Source organism: Macrotis lagotis, chromosome 2 (assembly GCF_037893015.1).
Source record: "Macrotis lagotis isolate mMagLag1 chromosome 2, bilby.v1.9.chrom.fasta, whole genome shotgun sequence".
NCBI classification, from domain to species: Eukaryota; Metazoa; Chordata; class Mammalia; order Peramelemorphia; family Peramelidae; genus Macrotis; species Macrotis lagotis.
This window is the reverse complement of record NC_133659.1, coordinates 157,202,974-157,221,656: the sequence shown is the minus strand read 5'-3', so window position 1 is coordinate 157,221,656 and position 18,683 is coordinate 157,202,974. Positions and strand designations below refer to the sequence as shown.

General features: G+C 35.4%; 1 protein-coding gene across 1 annotated transcript; it reads right to left on the bottom strand.

Annotated features, from left to right (window-relative positions):
* Positions 1 to 9,606: 9,606 nt before the first annotated feature.
* LOC141513343 (SLAM family member 7-like) lies at positions 9,607 to 17,506 on the bottom strand. Its single transcript, XM_074223066.1, has 4 exons — positions 17,402 to 17,506; positions 15,492 to 15,803; positions 12,539 to 12,805; positions 9,607 to 10,744 (listed from the first exon to the last, which is right to left on the bottom strand). The coding sequence occupies exons 1-4, from the start codon at positions 17,484 to 17,486 to the stop codon at positions 10,626 to 10,628; spliced, it is 783 nt and encodes a 260-aa protein (XP_074079167.1). The 5' UTR covers positions 17,487 to 17,506; the 3' UTR covers positions 9,607 to 10,625.
* Positions 17,507 to 18,683: the final 1,177 nt, after the last annotated feature.

Genomic DNA, 18,683 nt, shown 5'->3' with positions numbered 1-18,683 from the left:
TGGTGCTTGAACGGAGTCTCACCAGTAATCAAGAATTGCAAGAACAAGAATTAAGGAAGGGAATAGGTCATAAGGACAGTCAGGGAGAAGGCATGGAGATGAGATATGAGAGCTGTGACTTCATATATATGAAATAAATCCTAGGCTAGATTAGTAAAACTGAACCATACATATATATGGGAATCATATGTAAGGAAATTGCAAAGGGAGGAAGGAATTTGGTTACAAAGAGCTTTAAAAACCAAGGAGTTTATATTTTTGCCTAGAAGTAATAAGGAGACCGTTGAGTTGAATATGTACAGAGGGGTGGGAGACTTAGAAGGATCAAATGGTCAGAATTACCCTTTAGGAAAATTATTTGAATGACTATATAAAAGAGTGTGCTGGAGAGAAAAAATTTGGAGAGCAAATTGGATGCTTTCTGGTGGAGTTTTATTGCCCCTTTGTGGACATATAGGATAATAGGGATAAAACCTAGGGCAGATAAGTGAAAGGGGCAAGGACAGCATTAGAAAAATATACATGATAGGATTCTGTCAATAAGAACACATTAGATGGGGTAAAGGGAGCAAGTGTTAGAAGGGTCAAGTGATTTAAGGTTTATGAGATAAAGTTAAAGAGGGAGGATAAGAAAAGTGTAAGATCTAAAAAAAAGAAGGGAGAGAAGGAAAAAGAGTAAGAAAAGTAGGGATCCTTGATGAGATATGAATGAAGTCAATGGGGCTGGGCTAGCAAGTCAAAGACTGATACTACCTTCCTTAGTGTCTACTCTGAGCTATACCTACCTAAGCAAAGGCAGTGCTTCTTTTCCAAATCACCTTCCTCTCTTTCCTACACACACACACACACACACACAGACACACATGGACTTGACTGAGACTAACTAGATTTTCATGTGAATAAAACATTAATCTATTCTAGGGAAGGGGCTAAGTGTGTGTAGTAGTCTAGGTACTATAATAAATTGATACATACTTATTATTCTAGGGATGAGAAAGGTTGCTATGACTCCAAGTCCCTGCTTTCTTGTCTGGTTGGCTATCTAGGACATAGGCAACTATTCTCTACTTCTCTGAAGTGTATCTTCATATCTTCAGAGGCTCATTTCTATTCTTTATTCTTTAATTTCCCTATCCTACAACCTCTTCTCATGAAATTAGTGGGTAGGCTTCTGAGCCCTCAGCAGAAGAGAAGGACAGTCATAGAAGAAGGTGGTTTCACATTTAAATGTTTCCCTTTAAGCCAGGAATTCCCTGTAGCATTGATCAGGGGCAGCAGATAGGATCAGCATTAGTATTAAGAGTTCCTCTATTTGGTGCAAAGGGTGTTAAGGGTAGTACCAGTTCTGTGGAGAAGCTAGTCCTCTTGGGGTTCAGCTTATGTTTTTTTTTTGCTTTGTTTTTTGTTTTTAGGTTTTTTGTAAGGCAATGGCCTTAAGTGGCTTGCCCAAGGCCACACGGCTAGGCAAACATTAAGTGTCTGAGGTCGGATTTGAACCCAGGTACTCTTGACTCCAGGGCCGTTGCTCCATCCACTATACTACCTAGCCACCATTATGTTTGTTTTAAGATCTGATCTTCAATCTAGAAATATGTGTTCGTAAGTATAGGGTGATTTAAGTCTATTTACACTGAAGTTCATTTTCTATGTCAAACTACTTATATATCCCATTGAAAGAATCTGTAGCGGGGCAGCTAGGTGGCTAGTGGATAAAGCACCCGCCCTGGAGTCAGGAGTACCTGGGTTCAAATCCGACCTCAGACACTTAATGATTACCTAGCCGTGTGGCCTTGGGTAAGCCACTTAACCCCATTTGCCTTGCAAAAAAAAAAAGAATCTGTAGTCATTTTCTTTAAACAAAAGGGTTTTTTGCTCCTCTTAGCCATTTCTTTTTACTGCAAAAAATACTTTTTTGCCTTTTAAAGTTGTCAAACTGCCTTCTTCTTAAAGTTATAATATCCTCCAATTATATTAATACCTTATTGAAAATTCCAAGTGGTTGATTTGCTGCTACTTTTAGCAAGGTTCATCTCTGTTAACTAGTTTTATATCACAAATCTAAAGTTAGAAAAAACTTCAGAGGTCATCTAGTTGTATCCCTCATTTATAGATGAGGAAATTAAAGCTTAGGGAGTGATATGTCCCAAGTCACAAAATAGAGTGGTCTTCTGTCCTCTCAAATCAACTCAGATACCAATTACACTTTTCTCAAAGAAACGGATTCTTCTTAAAGTTGTTGCCCAAGGAGAGCTATTATTCATTTCTTCTTAATGTCACAACTATAAACTTCCAAAATCTACTCAAGTGACTTATTAAGCAATTTCTCAGAAAATACAATTTTGGAGCTCTGCTCCCAGCAATGATTACTTGGCATCCTATTGGAATCTCTGCCTAGAATGCTGTGCCTGATCCTCATCTCTGCCTTCGGCCTCAGGTTTCTTACCAGCATTGTGCTAAGAAAAACTCTGCCCCAGACTCTATATTGAGCTTCCTAATCCTATCTGATTAAAGGGGGGGAAATCACATCCTGCTGACAGCTGCAAAAATTTGAACATAAATTTCAAAATCCAGTTTTTACCAACTAACTCCTTATCCCCCTGATGCAAAATCCATACCTTTTTCTTCTGCTTTTGTTTCTTAATGTGCTAACCCCTATATATTCCTACTTTCTTTAAAATTTCATTGTAATCACCCATCTTCTGTATCGACATTCTTTATAAGGTTGCTGAAACTGTTCTCACTGACTTTTGTATACAGGTGAAGCCTGTGCTCTGCATGGATTAAAACTGCAGTATTTTATGTGTGTTTTTGATTTGGTGATTTAATCCATTTTAATCAATGGAATCGCTATGATTTTTATCTCAATATTATTATTAACAGGTGATCATGCAACTATTGCTTGAAGATATACAGTGATAGGGAATTCTGGGGCAGCCCATTTCCCTTTGCATATCTTTAATTGTTAGTAAATTGTCCCATTCATTAATACTAAACTTGATTCTCTGTAAATAATCCTAATTCTTTCCTCTGAATTCAAGCAGTACAGATTTAATCCCTCTCTCACATGACAGACTTTCAAATCTTTAAAGGCAGTTTTTTACTTAGGTTGTCTCTTTTCTAGGTTAAATATCCTCCAATATTTCTCCAATTTCTTTTTTTTTTTTTAGTTTTTTTTGCAAGGCAATGGGGTTATGTGGCTTGCTCAAGGCCATGCAGCTAAGTTTTCTCCAATTTCTACTCAAGCACACTAATCTTTGTGATTCTTGCACGACTGCTTCTGAGGAAATCCTTGGGTGGAGAATAAAGACTTTTTCAGCATCTCTGGAAGATGTTTACCAGCATTGAAGCTATGCTTCCCATTTCTTACCATTAGCATTTCTCAGTCCATGATTTTGTAAAGCCCCTAATGAGTTTCATAATGGAAAAAAGGGTAGAATGGGAGGCAAACATTTAAAGTAAAACATCTACTTTGCTAAATGTATTAGTCACTCAAGTGAAATGGGGAGATGAACCCTGAGTTAGGAGCAATCAGAACCTTTTAAGGTGATAACTTCTGCTGGGATGGGTAGAGGGGAAAGAAATACATTTTCTTCTCCTAGTGTGCTGTTTTTCCTATCTATCTTATCTATCTATCTAGATATAGATATAGATATAATTGTCATTTCCTCAGCATTTCTTCCTCAGAGAGGAAATATGCCCTATTACTCCAACATGAGTACTTTCAGGTGGAGTCCTAGTGATCCTGTACTGGCTACAGTACTTCCATTAGAGATTGTTTGGAATGTTTAGTGACTGAAAATTTGATACCTTATTGTTCATTCTCTAATCAAAAGTCTCATATACCTAATAATCAATGATCTTATAACATATGATCTAATTGTGAATTATGTTGGTTTTGTAGGTCTGAGGAAAGAGATTGACTCTAGAAATTCCAAATGATTTTTCCTTTGTTGGGGAGGTCTCAACCTTAGAGCAATACCAAAAGCATAGGGGGACACTTTGACAGAGATTGGACTCATGATAGAAATAGGTTGCTAGACTACTATAAGTTCCTTCCCAACTCTAAGTTTGGGGAATTTGAATCCTAGAGTAGCATTATTGTAACCACTAGGTATTGTCATCTAGTAAGATTTGAAGCTAAAGTTTAGGATAGAAATTGACAAGCCGTTTTTTTTTTCTCTTGATCAAACATTTTTTTCTTCTAGTAGGGCAGTCTTAGGAAGTATACCTGAACTTTTGTCCATATTATATCTTATGTTGGCTTGGAGACAAAAATTCTTTGAGGACCCTGTATATTTTTTTTAGTTTTTTGCAGGACAATGGGGTTAAGTGGCTTGCCCAAGACCACACAGCTAGATAATAAGTGTCTGAGGCCAAATTTGAACTCAGGTACTTCTGACTCCAGGGCTGGTGGTCTATCCACTGTGCCACCTAGCTGCTCCAAGGACCCTATATTCTTAATCACACTTGAATTAGGTTACAACTGTGACTCTATTAGCCTAGGGGCACTTAATGTCCAATTTCATGTGGACAATTTCTCTTTTTAGGAACTTATAAAACTATTCATTTAAATCAAAAACACAAGTTCTCTCACAATTACAGCTCAGACTCTCAGTTAACCAAGAAACACTAAAATTTTAGAGGTTTAAACCTCTGACCTGTTTGAATATTGTGAATTTTTAGCTAAATACTGTAATTGTCCATTGCCCCCTTCACAACATAGTATGTATATATATATATATATATATATATATATATATATATATATATCGCATCACAAAAAAGTTAAATCAACCACAGTTTTAAGAGCAACACATTCAGGGACAAATCAAATCAGGAGTTAGAAACAGACTTAAAAAACAGAACCTTTTGGGGACAACTAGGTGATGCAATGGATAGAAGAACACTGGCCCTGGAGTCAGGAGGACCCAAGTTCAAATCCAATATTAGATACTTAATAATTACCTAGCTGTGTGACCTTGTGCAAGTCACTTAACTCTACTACCTTGCCAAAAAATAGAACCTTTGAAACAAAATTTATGTCTAGATGTGAGTCATTATCTCTACTTTCATATATGTTTTTTGTGTCAACTCTGATTATATGTGTATATATGTGTGAGTATGCCTATATCCCTCTGTATGAACTAATGAAGACCTGAATTGGGCTATGTGAATTAGTGACAAGATGTCATGAAGGTATAATTGACAAGAGTAGAAAACCAATTGCATGAACTGCCTAGAAAAGGGAAGGAAGAGTTGGGTAGGACTCTGTTAATAAAAACTTAGATAACCAGAAGGATAATGATATAGAGAAGTTTGAAGGAGAATTAGATTTTTAGAAAAATCATTTTTATTTTGCTTATGCTTAACAATCTGTCCTTACTTCTAATAGAGATATAACTACTAGATGGATAAGGGAGAGGAGGGGATGTTAAGCTGACAGTTAGTTCATGATTAGATTTCAGGAGAAAGATAAAGGCTGGATACATGGACTTCAAGTCATCTAAATAGAGATGATATTTAATGGGATCACTCAAAAAGTATAGAAAGTAAAGTGGGGCCAGGACAGGGTAGTAGTGGTGCTTTGCCCTGCACTGTTAATATTTTTATAAATGAATTAGTTAAAAATATAGTTGTAATATTTATCAGATTTTCAAATGACATGAAGCTGAGAATAGCTAACAAATTAGCTGATGGAATCATAATCCAAGAAATTTGCAGGCCAGAACATTGAGCCAAATCTAAAATAAATTTAATTGAGAGAAATGTAAAGTCTTAAATAAAGCCTCAAAAATATAATTCCACAGCTTTGAGATGAGGAGATATAGATAGAGAGAAGTTTTCTGAATAATACGTGAGACTCTGGATGGGTTGCCAACTCATTAAGTCAGTGGCATAATATGGAACTCAAGAAAGTGAATGCAATCTTTGACCCTCTTTAAGAGAATTATAACTTCCTGAGCAAGGGAGAAGATTGTCTCATTGTATTCAGGCCCAATTAGACTACATCTGGAGAATTGTACTCATGAGGTTCTGAGTGTTTTGGCTTAAAAGCACTTTGATGAGTGAGAGAATGTCCAGAAGAGCTTTTGTTCAATCGATATGATAGATATTCTTGAATTCATATCATATGATGATTGGTTAGGGAATTAGGAAGTTTACCCTGGAGAAGAGAAAAACAGACATAGCTGTATTCAAATATTTGAAAAGAATATGCTCAGGAATTTGACTTGTCCTACTTGACTCCAGAGGATAAAGAAGTTTCCAAAACTACAATGAATTTTTCCTCATTTGAGGCATACATGTGATAGTTGTGTGATATTTGTTAACTATATTGTAGAAAGTATTTATTTTGGGGTATGAATTGGACAAAGGCACTAAGTTGGTGTAGTAGAATGTACTACTTAGAACTAGGAAGACCTGAGTTCAGATTCTTTCACACATACATACTAACTATGTGACTGTGTCACCAAATTTCCTTCAGACCCAGGATCCTCATCTGTAATAGGAGCTACTTCATACTGTTCTTGTAAGGATTAAATGAAATAATGCACAATTTAGAGTCAAAAACCAATCCAGTCCATTTTAGCCTTGATATTTAATGATGAGAATATATATATATATATATATATAATATATATATTATATATATATCAATAATTCATTCATAGCTATTTGACTTAGTGCTAAAATATCTTTAAAATAGAATTATATTACATGAGAATCATATGCATATATTAAGGGATATTTATGAGAAAGGTTGTATTTCCTAGTCATTGGAGCAACTGCTACTTTCCAACACATCCCTGAGGAAGATCTGTCTCTAGGGGAATGACTTTTGGCCATGTCTTTTCTTTCTCTTTTCCCTCCCTTACCTTCATACTCCTTCTGCCTACTTCATGCACTCCTAACTGGATGAGGTCTTTGCATGCTTTGAGTTTATGGAAGATTTTGAACTTTCCATCTTTCCACTGATGGAAAAAAGTTGCCTCTTATTCATCCAGTGGTTATATCTCCATTAGAAGTAATGACAAATGGTAGAGATTCTCCAGGATTAAGGGGAGCTTTTCTTTTTTTAAAAAAAACACAATTTTTAATTTATGGAATAAGAGAAACATTTCCATAACATAGTATAATAAAAAGATAATAGCACACAAAAGTAACTATAGAAAATATAAAATTATTGGTAATCTACCTCCCAAGACAAACCCAGAAACTGTATGAGCACAATTACAAAATTATTTTCACAGGAATAAAGTCAGATCTAAACAAACAACTGGAAAAACATTAATTGCTCACAGTTAGGCCAAGTTAATATAATAAAAATGACTATTCTAATCAAATTAAATAACTTATTGAGTGGCAAAAACTAGGCATAGATCTACATCTCACATCCTATAACAAAATAAGCTCAAAATGGGTACAGAATTTGTATAAAGGGTGATACTATAAACCAATTAAAAAATCAAGAAATACTCTGTCAGAGCTATGGAAAGGGGAGAAATTTATGACCAAACAAGAAATGGTGTATTAAAAATTATATATAATATATATATATATATTTTATATATATATAAAGCAAAATGGATGATTTTTTACTACATTAAATTAAAAAGATTTTGCACTAATAAAACCAATGTAGTCAAGATTAGAGAGAAAACAGAAATCTGGGAAACAATTTTCACAGCTAGTGGTTCTGATAAAGGTCTAACTCTTAAAATATATATAGAATTGATTCAAATTATAAGGTTATCCCAGTTGGTAAATGATCAAAAGTCATGGAAAGCAGTTTTCAAATGAAGAATTTAAAGCTATATGTGAAAAGATGCCCCAAATCATTATTGATTAGAGAAATGCAATTAAAACATCTATGAGGGAACCTATGTAGGTTATCAGATTGTTTAAGATGATAAAAAGGGAAAATGATCAGTGTTGGAGAGGTTGTGGAAAGACTGTGATATTAATGTACTGTTGGTGGAGTTGCTTAATTGGCCCTCTCCAAATTTTCTTTAAAGTGATTTTACTCTGGAACTATGCCCAAAGAGCAATGCAATTGATCATATCCTTTGACTCAGCAATACTAATACTATCCAAAAGAAATCATAAAAAATGGGAAAAGTCCCATATGTTCAAAAATATTTATAGCAGCTCTTTTTTTGGTGGCAAAGAACTGGAAATTGAAGGGATGCCATCAACTGGGGTGCAAATGAACAAGTTATGATATATGAATGTTATGGAGTATTATTGTTCTATAAAAAACCATGAATGGTCAGACTTTAGAGAAGCATGAAAAGAATTACATGAACTGATTTTGACTGATGGGAGTGGAACCAAGAAAACATTGTATACATTAACCACAACATTGTGAATTGATCATCTATGTTGGATACAATTCCTCTCAGCAGTTCGAAGATTCAGGACAACTCTGAGCAATGCCACATCCAGAAGAAAAAACACCCCACAGAATCTGATTAGATACCATGTTGACTTTTTTAAAGTTCTCTTATGTTTTTCCATCCTATCCCAAGGTTTTCTTTCTTTTCCCTTAGTCCTATTCCTCATACACAAATGGATAATTATGTAAATATGTTAAACACAAATCTACATGTATAACATTTACCAAACTGCTAACAAGAGGAGGGGTGTGGGAAAGGAGGGTGATAGAAAAATGTGTAACTTATAAATATGCAAGTGGATGAATGTTGAAAAATTTTGATTATATGTAATTGGAAAAATAAGATGTCATTAAATAAAAATAAAAGAAAATCCATCTGATTTTGTGGAGGTTACACATAGTAGATGTATGTTATTTTTTATTAATATGTAATTGCAAATATTCTTTGCTGTTTGGATTGAAAAAATAAAATGTCATTAAATAAAAATAAAAGAAAATCCATTGGATTTTAGTGGAGGTTACATATAGTAGATGTATGTTAATTTTTTGTTAATATGTAAATTCAAATATTTTTCGCTGTTTGAAAAAATAAAGCATGTTTATTAAAAAAATAAATGAAGGGGCAGCTAGGTGGCACAGTGGATAGAGCACTGGCCCTGAGTTCAAATTTGAACTCAAACACTTAATAATTGATTACCTAGCTGTGTGATCTTGGGCAAGTCACTTAAACCTGTTGCCTTACCAAAAAAGAAAAAAGAAATGAAATGAATAACATACTAATAGAAGAGGAGGGGGGACAACAGAAAACAGGGGAACTGATAGAAAGGAGGTCAGATTAGGGTTGGAGGTGGTCAGATACAAAATGCTGGTGAGGAGGGACAGGATAAAAGGAGAGAGAGAGAGAGAGAGAGAGAGAGAGAGAGAGAGAGAGAGAGAGAGAGAGAAATAGGATGTAGTGAAATACACAGTTAGGAATCATAACTGAAAGTACATAGTATAATGATTTTTCTCCTATTTAATACCTCTCTCTCCCTCTCAGCTGGAGAAAAAACAAAAGCAGGGGTAGCAATCAGGATTTCAAGTAAAGCAAAAGCAAAAATAAATCTAATTAAAAGGGATGAGGAAGGAATTACTTCTTGTTAAATGGTACCATAGACAGTCAGTATAAATCAATATAAACATATACACCAAATGATATAGCAACACAACTATTTCTTCCTTTACTCTTTATTCTGAACTTGTAGAATGATATTTTCTTTCATTTCCTGCTGTTTTACCCTTCCCGTTCATCTATTATTGATTTTTAGAAACTCAAGCACTGGACCTTCCTGACAATTAATTCAAGCCACTATTATGGGATCTTGGATAAGTCATGTAACTTCTACTTGCCTTAGTTTCTCTAACTATAAAATAGGGATAAGAGCACCTATCTCACATAGTTGTGAGGACTGAGATATGTTAACAGAATTCTTTCTGAGTCACTATCTAACCTGGGCATGGCAAAGCAGGTCAGAGATAGAATATCAGCAATTAAATTACACAGGATTACTCCTGATTGGAATTCCACCTTGGTGTAGCACAAGCAGATATTATGTACTTGGTCATAAGAGGGTAAAATGAATGATAAAACTATTAGTTTGGGAGTTTGAGTAATTTTCTTGGGACAAAGTTCATCAATGCAGGACAATACAACAATCACTGCAAGTTATGGGAGTCCTGACCATCCAAGAAGGACAAAACAATGTCCTTGAGTCCTGTGAAAATTGATTATATTGATTGTATAACCTTAGGGTTACTTTCTTGGTTACAGAACACACTGCACAGTTCTCTGATTCACTTTGTTTTAAACAAGCAAATATAGGTCAGAGAAAGAATGCAGTTAGGGACTGAAACAAATGATTCTTCTATTCTCATTGATTCCCAGGACAGAATCATAAAACCTTTGAACTAAATTGATTATTATTAAGTTCATTTCACTCATTAATAAATATAAAAATCATAACTCTTTTGAAAGATATCTATGAAATGTTTAGCACAATCATCAACATTATATAAATGCTTATTCTCTTCAAATCTTGGTTGTTGATCAAGCTGGGAGAATAGAAGGGGGTTGCTAGGTTTATCTAATGAGGAGGAAGAATGGTAGCCACTAAGGAGCAGAACCAATTTCTCTTTCCCCCCTCTTCATTCTTGCCTATCGTGATTCCTGTTACTTCTCTGGATAGGAATGTCAATAGGATGTGTTCTTGGAAGTCCAACAAATCTGGGTCCAATTCAGAGCGAACAGGAGGCTGAAGATGGAGGGCAGAATGACAACCAGCAATTCTCGAGACACTCTAGAAGTCTTGCCTAGAAAAAGAAAGAATAGAAATTCCAAGTCCATTAAGTCTTTGAGGCAAGGGGGTGAAGTTATCAAGTAGAATAAGAAAAAGGGAGGTGGAATGACTGGATTTCTTCCCTGAGTTTAGCCCCAGATATGTCCAGGACATTTCTGTTAGCTTCATATCTCAAAGTTTAGGGCTGGCTTCCCCACTTTTCATTTCTCTGTTTCTTTCCCTTCTCTATCTATCTTCCGGGGTGAAAGGAAAGGAATAGAATCCTAGATCTCTAAGGTTTGAATGGATCTTAGAAGTAATCTAGTCCAACCCTCTTATTTTACTGGTGAGCAAATTGAAACCCATCAGGGTAAAATGACTTTCTGGTATTAGCACAAACTGAGTGGCAGTGCCTGGATTCAAACTCTAGCCTTGGATTCCAGCATTCTTTCCACTGTACAATACCAATTTTCTGGGATAACACAAAATTCAAATGGAACATTTCCATACCAGACCATAGGGGAAAAGTTGAGGCAAAGTTGAAATGATTCTGAAAGATCATCTGGAGACATCTCTTCATTTCACAGAATAAGGAAAGAGGACTGAGAGAGGTGACTAAATGACTAAACTGAAACTTCAGAAGCAATATGGAAGTTAGATGATACAATGGACAGAGTACTGGCTCTAGAGTGAATAAGACCTGAATTCAAATCCTACCTCTGACATCTACTAGATAGGGACCTTAGGTAAGTCACTGCTGCCTCAGTTTCTATATATATATATATAGGGTGGGGAAAACAATATAATTTATCTCCCAGGGTGATTGTGAGGATGAAATATTTGTAAAGTGCTTTGCAAACTTTTAAAGTGCTATGTAAATGCCAGTTACTGTTAATAAATTATATTTTCTGACTCTCCTTTTCTAATAATAAGGTACATATGGATAAATAGAGATAACATTTATAAGGTACTATATAAATATTCACTTTTGGAAAGAATATTGGACCTGAAATCAGGAGTATTAAATTTTAATGAGTCATATAAGTTTAATTTATATGTGTGTGTATGTGTGTATGTCTCTGTGTGTGTGTGTATATGTGCCTTGCTCTGTAAATAAATAAATAAATAACTAGAATCATCTAAGGTAGATGAATATCAGGGTCAATATCTAGGAGAGCATCTAAAATAGTAAGAGAAGCATGAAGGGAATTAGTACAAAGAGACATGGTGACATCTCATTCTTCAAGGAGAAACTGATCTATTCCCAGTTTTATGTGGTCAGCTGCACATACATGTTTAAGATGAGGCAAAAGTGTGTGTTTAAAGTCAGAGAGAGACAGACCGTTATAACCATAATTTGTTCCTTGTTATAATAAAGGTAGAGTACTGGGCATTATGGGGAGCTCCTTCTATGATGCTCAGAATTGTGACAGAGTAGTCCAAGACATCGAATTCTAAGTCAGGATTTGAATTCAAGACCTTTGTATCCTGTGAAAGGTACTATGGGATATGAAGATGAAAACAACTTCCAAGACTCCAAACTTTGCTTCCAAGATTATACTTGTAAGGGGTCTCTCCAGGATTCCTGGGAATAATGTGAATCAAAAATTGTCTCGATCAGTTCAATTAGAGGACTAACCACTGAAACAACTACCCTCCTCACAGTCTCCGAGCAGGAGTATTTCCTTTGGTTGAGACTTGTCAGTGACAGAGTTCGGGAGATCTGTTCCCAAAGGTACCAGGTTGATATCAGGGTCAAGAATAACTCTATTCAGATCCCTGCAGGACTTATGATCTTAGACTCCTGGGACAACAGTCAGAAATTTACCTGCACAGAGTTCACTAACAAGGATGCTAACGGAGTTGTTGCTGACAGGATTCCTGACAGTACAAGTGTACTGGTCATGGTTACCAGGTTTCCAACTGATGCTGAGAATGGATCCTCCACTGGAAGCATTGTCCCCCTGTTCCACAGGTGTCCAGTTGTATGTTACATTCTCTTTGTCTTGTTCCACAGAACATGTCATTTTGATGAGACAAGTACCATTAGCATTTCTCTTTGGATCTGATGTAATTTTTGGTTGTGTCAATTGCTCTGCATGAAAGATAAAATAAAATATTCAATGAGATGTTTTGATTTTGCTCCTCCCCCTTTAAAGATGGTCAAAGATTTCCTTAGGTGGTATAGATCAGAATCCTGGGTCCTGCCCTGAAGTATCATAGAAAAGTCAGTGACTCTAGACAGTCAAAATCCAATTCCAGTTACTAACATCACCTTAGTCTACATACCCAGAGCTACAAAGGTGTAGAGTATTCACTTAGGGAATACCTTCTACACAAAAAAGAAGTTTGTAAGGAATATAACAAGTACTAGTTTCTCAAGTCTATTTTGAGAGGCTGAGATTGCCATTAAATTTGTGGAATAGAAAGTGATAGTGTCCAAGGAGTCCTATTTTCCTCCAACCATTCTGGGAAACTACTTTACCTGTTTGTTCTAGGATGTTGTTGATGAGAAAAGAATAAGAGAAGGAAAGCTATTCACAGTTAATGCTGTAGACACAAGGAAAAAGCTGCTTCTTCCACCTTATAAGCTTAAGATACTTGATCAAATGAAAAAATCAATTATCTTAAATACATATACATGGAATTCTAAGATGTTAGAGATGAAAGGAACCTGAAGTCTACTTAGACTTACTTCACATTCTATTCAAAGCTTCTCTCTGCAACCTTTCTGGCAATTGTTCTTATGGCCTCTATTTGAACACATTAAAACAGAGAGTATATGACCTCACAAAGCAGTCTATTCCAATTTGGAACAGCTCTAATTGTTAGAAAAATCTTCTTTACGTTAAATCATTGTAACTTATAGGACCATTGATTTAGGAAAGGGATCTTAGAGGGTATTCAGATCTTATTTGCATATAGGAAATTGAGGTCCCAAAAAATAAAGTAATTTGCCCAAAGTTACATTAACTGTTAAAGGACAGAATCAGTATTTGGAAAAGAGTCAGACTATTATGAAGCAGTCCCACAGGAGTTCCCTAACTGAATACCCTCACGATGTGTGAGATTAGCTCACACTTCTGCTTAAAGGAGAGTGCCCATCTTGGATGGACCTGCCTTTGCCTCATTCCATTGACCTTTTATTTCTGTTATGTCCTTGTCTTGATTTTCTAGTTTCTAATGGACCCAGTTTCATCTGGTGACTTTTTTCTCAATTTTATTTTTTCTTTTTAAAATATTTTATTAATAATTTAACACCAAACTATTATAACCAATTAACTTGCTTGATAACTATTGCATGGAAATTAATTTAATGGATGATTTATCATAGCACTTTGTAGATTTTTGAACCATCATCAAAATTCTTTGTCCATTCATTCTCATTCACTTTTTCCTTTATTTGGCAATAGTGTTTATTCTATTCTCCATGTACTCCTTTTTTCATCTTGTATTATTTAATAAACTTTCTTGATTTCCTAATATATATCTCATATTTGACATTTGTGTCATACTCTTTATCCGATTAATACACCTTAATTTATTTTAACATTTAGCATTAATAGGTGAATTTCAGGTTGTTTACAAGTTTCCATGATCCTATGCAATTCTTCTAAGGCAATCTTACTAAAAATAGTTCTTTGTAAAATTATCATTGTTGATCTAAATTTTATTCACTCAGGCATTTATGGTCTATGTCCCTAAAAACATTGAAATCATTGAGTCAAAAGGTTCAACAATTCTTATAATTTTTACAGTGTAATCCTGAATTCCTGTTTTAAAAGATTATGCAAGTTTGTCATTTTACCAGTGATGGATATGAATAAACACAATCTCTAATTATTTTTGTAAGTTTGATCAGTGAGAGATGGTATAACAAAAGGGTTTAAAATTGTAACTCTTTAGTTCTTATCTCCATTTCCTCCAGTGATCTCCATTGCCAGATTCTTGCCCAAAAATATTCTTGTGTGATTGTAGCTTCATATTCAACAAAATAGAACTCATTATATTCTCCCTCCCCAGACTCAAACTTCTTTTGAATTTCCCAATTACTTTTGAGGACATCACCATCTTTCCCATCCCTGAGTTTATTACCTTGTTGTCATCCTTGTTTCCTTGTGATCAAATCTTGTTTTATCTCTTTAATATTCCACATATGTATTTAAGTGTGTGTATATATGTGTATGTGTAAACATATACACATATACATACATATGTGTCCCTTATATACTTTGTTGCCTTGCTTATCTTGTCTCCTCAGAACTAACGTGAGTTGATAGATGCTTTATATATATAATTTTATCTGTTTTTTTATCCCTATATATTATTCTCAAACTTCAATTCTGTCACTCTTGAATTATGGAAACTTCTAGTGCTATCCTGTCTTCCCAAATTCTCTTCTTAGATTGTGCCCTTCTGCAAGCTTTATCCTATTGTTGCTGACACCTAGTATGGCACTAATCTTCTATAAGCACATCTTTTGTCATGGTTCTTTGGGGCTCAAGAATCCATAATATTGCCACATTATATCAAGTCTCAAATCCTCTGCTTATCTTACAAGGCTCATTCTCCAACATTGCTACTATTCTCCAAAATCCATATTACAGTGAGCTGATGTCAGACTCAATCTGACCTCTTAGTTGTCTCTATTTTCTACCATCATCTTTGATGTCTCTTCTTTATCCTTTTTACTTGACTAAAATCAAGCCCATTCTTCCTCCTAGTCTACCTAAAAACCTCAATCTTCTTCCTCTTTTTTTCTCCTTCACTGTTTAACTTACCGTATACATCTAGCCTGATGTAGTTTGAGAATACCTGACTTGTACTCTCTAAGGAAGTCTGGACCTTGTAGGTGCTACTGTCCTCCTTCTGAAGTTTTTGGATATGTAAACTAATCTTATCATCATCAAGCCTGATCCGTTTTTTCAGGTTGGTATCCAGTATTAAAGGTTCTTCTCCTTTGTTCCATATCAAAATCTTCTGGGTCTCATTGTAAAACCAAGTGACTTCTGAATAGGACTCAAAAGAGGATTCAGGTTTCTCGAGTTTTATAGATTCATTAACAGCACACACCATGTTTCTTGCTGCATGAACTGCCAACCAGAATCAGAGCAAAAACCTTATTAGTGATAAGACAATAAAAATCACAGACGAGGGAGTATCTTGGTAGATAAATGATTGGAAGACTCTATCATATTATTAAGCATAAAACTAGATGGTATTTGCATAATGCTTTAAGATTTATCATCTTTTATACTACACATTAACTCATAATAACCTCAAAACAAATCTACAAGATGAGAACTACAGGTATTTTCATACCCATTTTAGAGATAAGGACACTAAGGCTTAAACTTAAAAATGACCTGCCTACAGAAACCTGAAGATTATCCAAGGTGGTATTTAAAACTGACTGCCAGTATTCTCCCACCACCAGGTCAGACTGAGTAAGGGATGGAAGGATGATGAAAGGAAGGATTTCCAGGAACAGTTCTACAGCTCTATATCATAGGAATCTGGAGGGGGTCATTGTCAGCACATGGATGGGGGAGAGGGGAACCCATGGGTCACATGTAGGTGAAGATTCAGGAGACACTGTTCAAACTGTGGCCTACACCCCTCCCCAAGCTCCTGGACCTGTTGAGAGAAGATGTACTGCTCCCATTGTGCTCAACCACATCCTCTTGCTTCAGCTGCCCATAACAGTAACTTTAAATAAATTTGTGTAGATTCGTTAAAATTGAATCCCATGAAGTAGGCTTAAAAGGGTTTAATTACCCCCAAAGTAACTGAAGAGGAAATTAATAATGAGAGACTAGATGATTTGTTCAGAGTCAATACACTTAGAATCACAAACTGTTGTAACTGAAAGTCATTTAGAAGTTATGTTCAATGCTTATTTTAGAGATAAATTTTTCTAGATAAAGAAACTGAAATCCATAGAAATAACTTTCCCAAGAATCTAGGGCTCCTTGTTTTCATGTCCAGGGCTTAAAAAATGAGTTATACTCATGTGAAATTGATAATGAAAGTCAGAAGATGCTAGAATAGAGTACATTTGAATGGTAGTTTCCTGAAAGATCATGAGAGTAAGAATTGTAACAGACATTTGGTTTTGACAACAGAGCTGACCAAGCTAATACCTTTCATGAGTGTTAGCATTTTAAAGTTTCAGATAGTCAGTTTAAGGTTAGCCAAAGGACTATTACAGACAGAAAGGGTGGCAACTCTAACAGGAAGAATGGGCAGAGCTAGATGAAAGATTGCATGAGATTGGGAAGGTGGAGCAAAGTTGAAAAGTTAGAGTTCTAAGACTAGATCTATAAATTCAAAGTAGCCATTTAGACAGGTTTCTTAACTTTGACCTTACAGAATATAAAAGAACTGGTCTGAGAAAGGAAAACATGTAAAGCAAAAGTCTTCATGGCTGACTGACTTCCTCTTCTTTCACTGACTTTGTCAACACTTTTCTGTGATCTCTCTGACATCTTATTTCTTTTCCTTTGCCCATATATCTCTTTTCACTGACCTTTGCTGGAAAGAAGTTAGATCTAGATGAAATAAGGCTGTGCCTCCTGACTCCTGTCTCTTAGCTGAGGTTGACACAGTGCTATGAAAAGACTCATCTTCCCCTTACCTCTAACCCTGAAATCTCCTAGCAAAAAGGCAGCTGAGAATGAATATAAAGTACCTTGAGAGATCATGAGCATTAGCAGATACAGGTTCCACCTGCTAAAGGACATGCTGTTTTCTTGAGACTGAGAAAAAAAAGTCATATCTAAGAATCAAGTTGAAAATTTCCTAGTTTGGTCCACGCAACCAACCAGAAGAGGAAACGTCAGTCTCCTGTCGTTTAAGACCACATCCGCTCTATGAATTAATTTTGGAACTTCCTTACTCTCTTTAGACAGAAAAGTTATACAATATGACCAGATATGGGCAGCTAGGTGGTGCAGTGGATAAAGCACTAGCCCTGGAGTCAAGGAGTAACTGAGTTCAAATCTAGCCTCAGACAATAATTACCTAGCTGTGTGGCCTTGGGCAAGCCACTTAACCCCATTACTTTGCAAAAAAAAAAAAAACCCTAAAAAAATAATCAGAGATATATAATTTTTTGGTCTGATATTGAGACAGAACCTGGACATTTAGGAAGAAACAAACCTCTTAAAAGGCAAGACCTGGACTGCATAGGCAATGTCTTAGCCATAGAATTAGACTCCAGCCCCAGCAAAAAAAAAAAATGCTTGGATCTATACTCCTATCCCCAAGGAGAAAAGCTAAATCTACAAAGATGAGCAGAAAGCTAAAAGAGCACTCACTATAGAAAACTACTTTACAGACAAAGATGGCAGCAATACCATATCTGAAGAAGAAATCAGTGAAAAACCACTCACAGGGGAAGTATCAAAACAGTCTATAAATTAGATTCAAATACAAATGCTCATCGAAGAGCTTAAAAAGTAATTAAAAAACCAAAGAGAAATAGAAGAAAAATGGAAAAAAGAAATGAGTCATGCAGAAAATTATGAAAAATTGACCAGAGAATTCAAAACCTTGAAAAAGGAAACACAGAAATTGAAGAAAATAAAATCCTAAAAATTGGAGTTGAACAAATAGAAACCAATGAATCGAAGAGGTTACAAGATTCTATCAAACAAAATAAAAAGACTGAAAAAATTGAAGAAAATGTAAAGTACCCTTTGGGAAAAACATTGGAAAATAGATCCAGGAGAGACATTCTATGAATCGTCAGACTACTGGAAAGCCTAGATTAAAAAAAAGAACCTGGAAAAATCATGCAGGAAATTATAAGGGAAAAAGAATCTGCTAGAACAAGAAAACAATATAACCAGTTGAAAAAATCCACAAAACCCCTCCAGAAAGAGACCCCAGGATAAAAACCCCAAGGGTTGTATAGCCAAATATAGTCATCTCAAATAAAGGAGAGAATAATGCAAGCAACAAGGACCTAT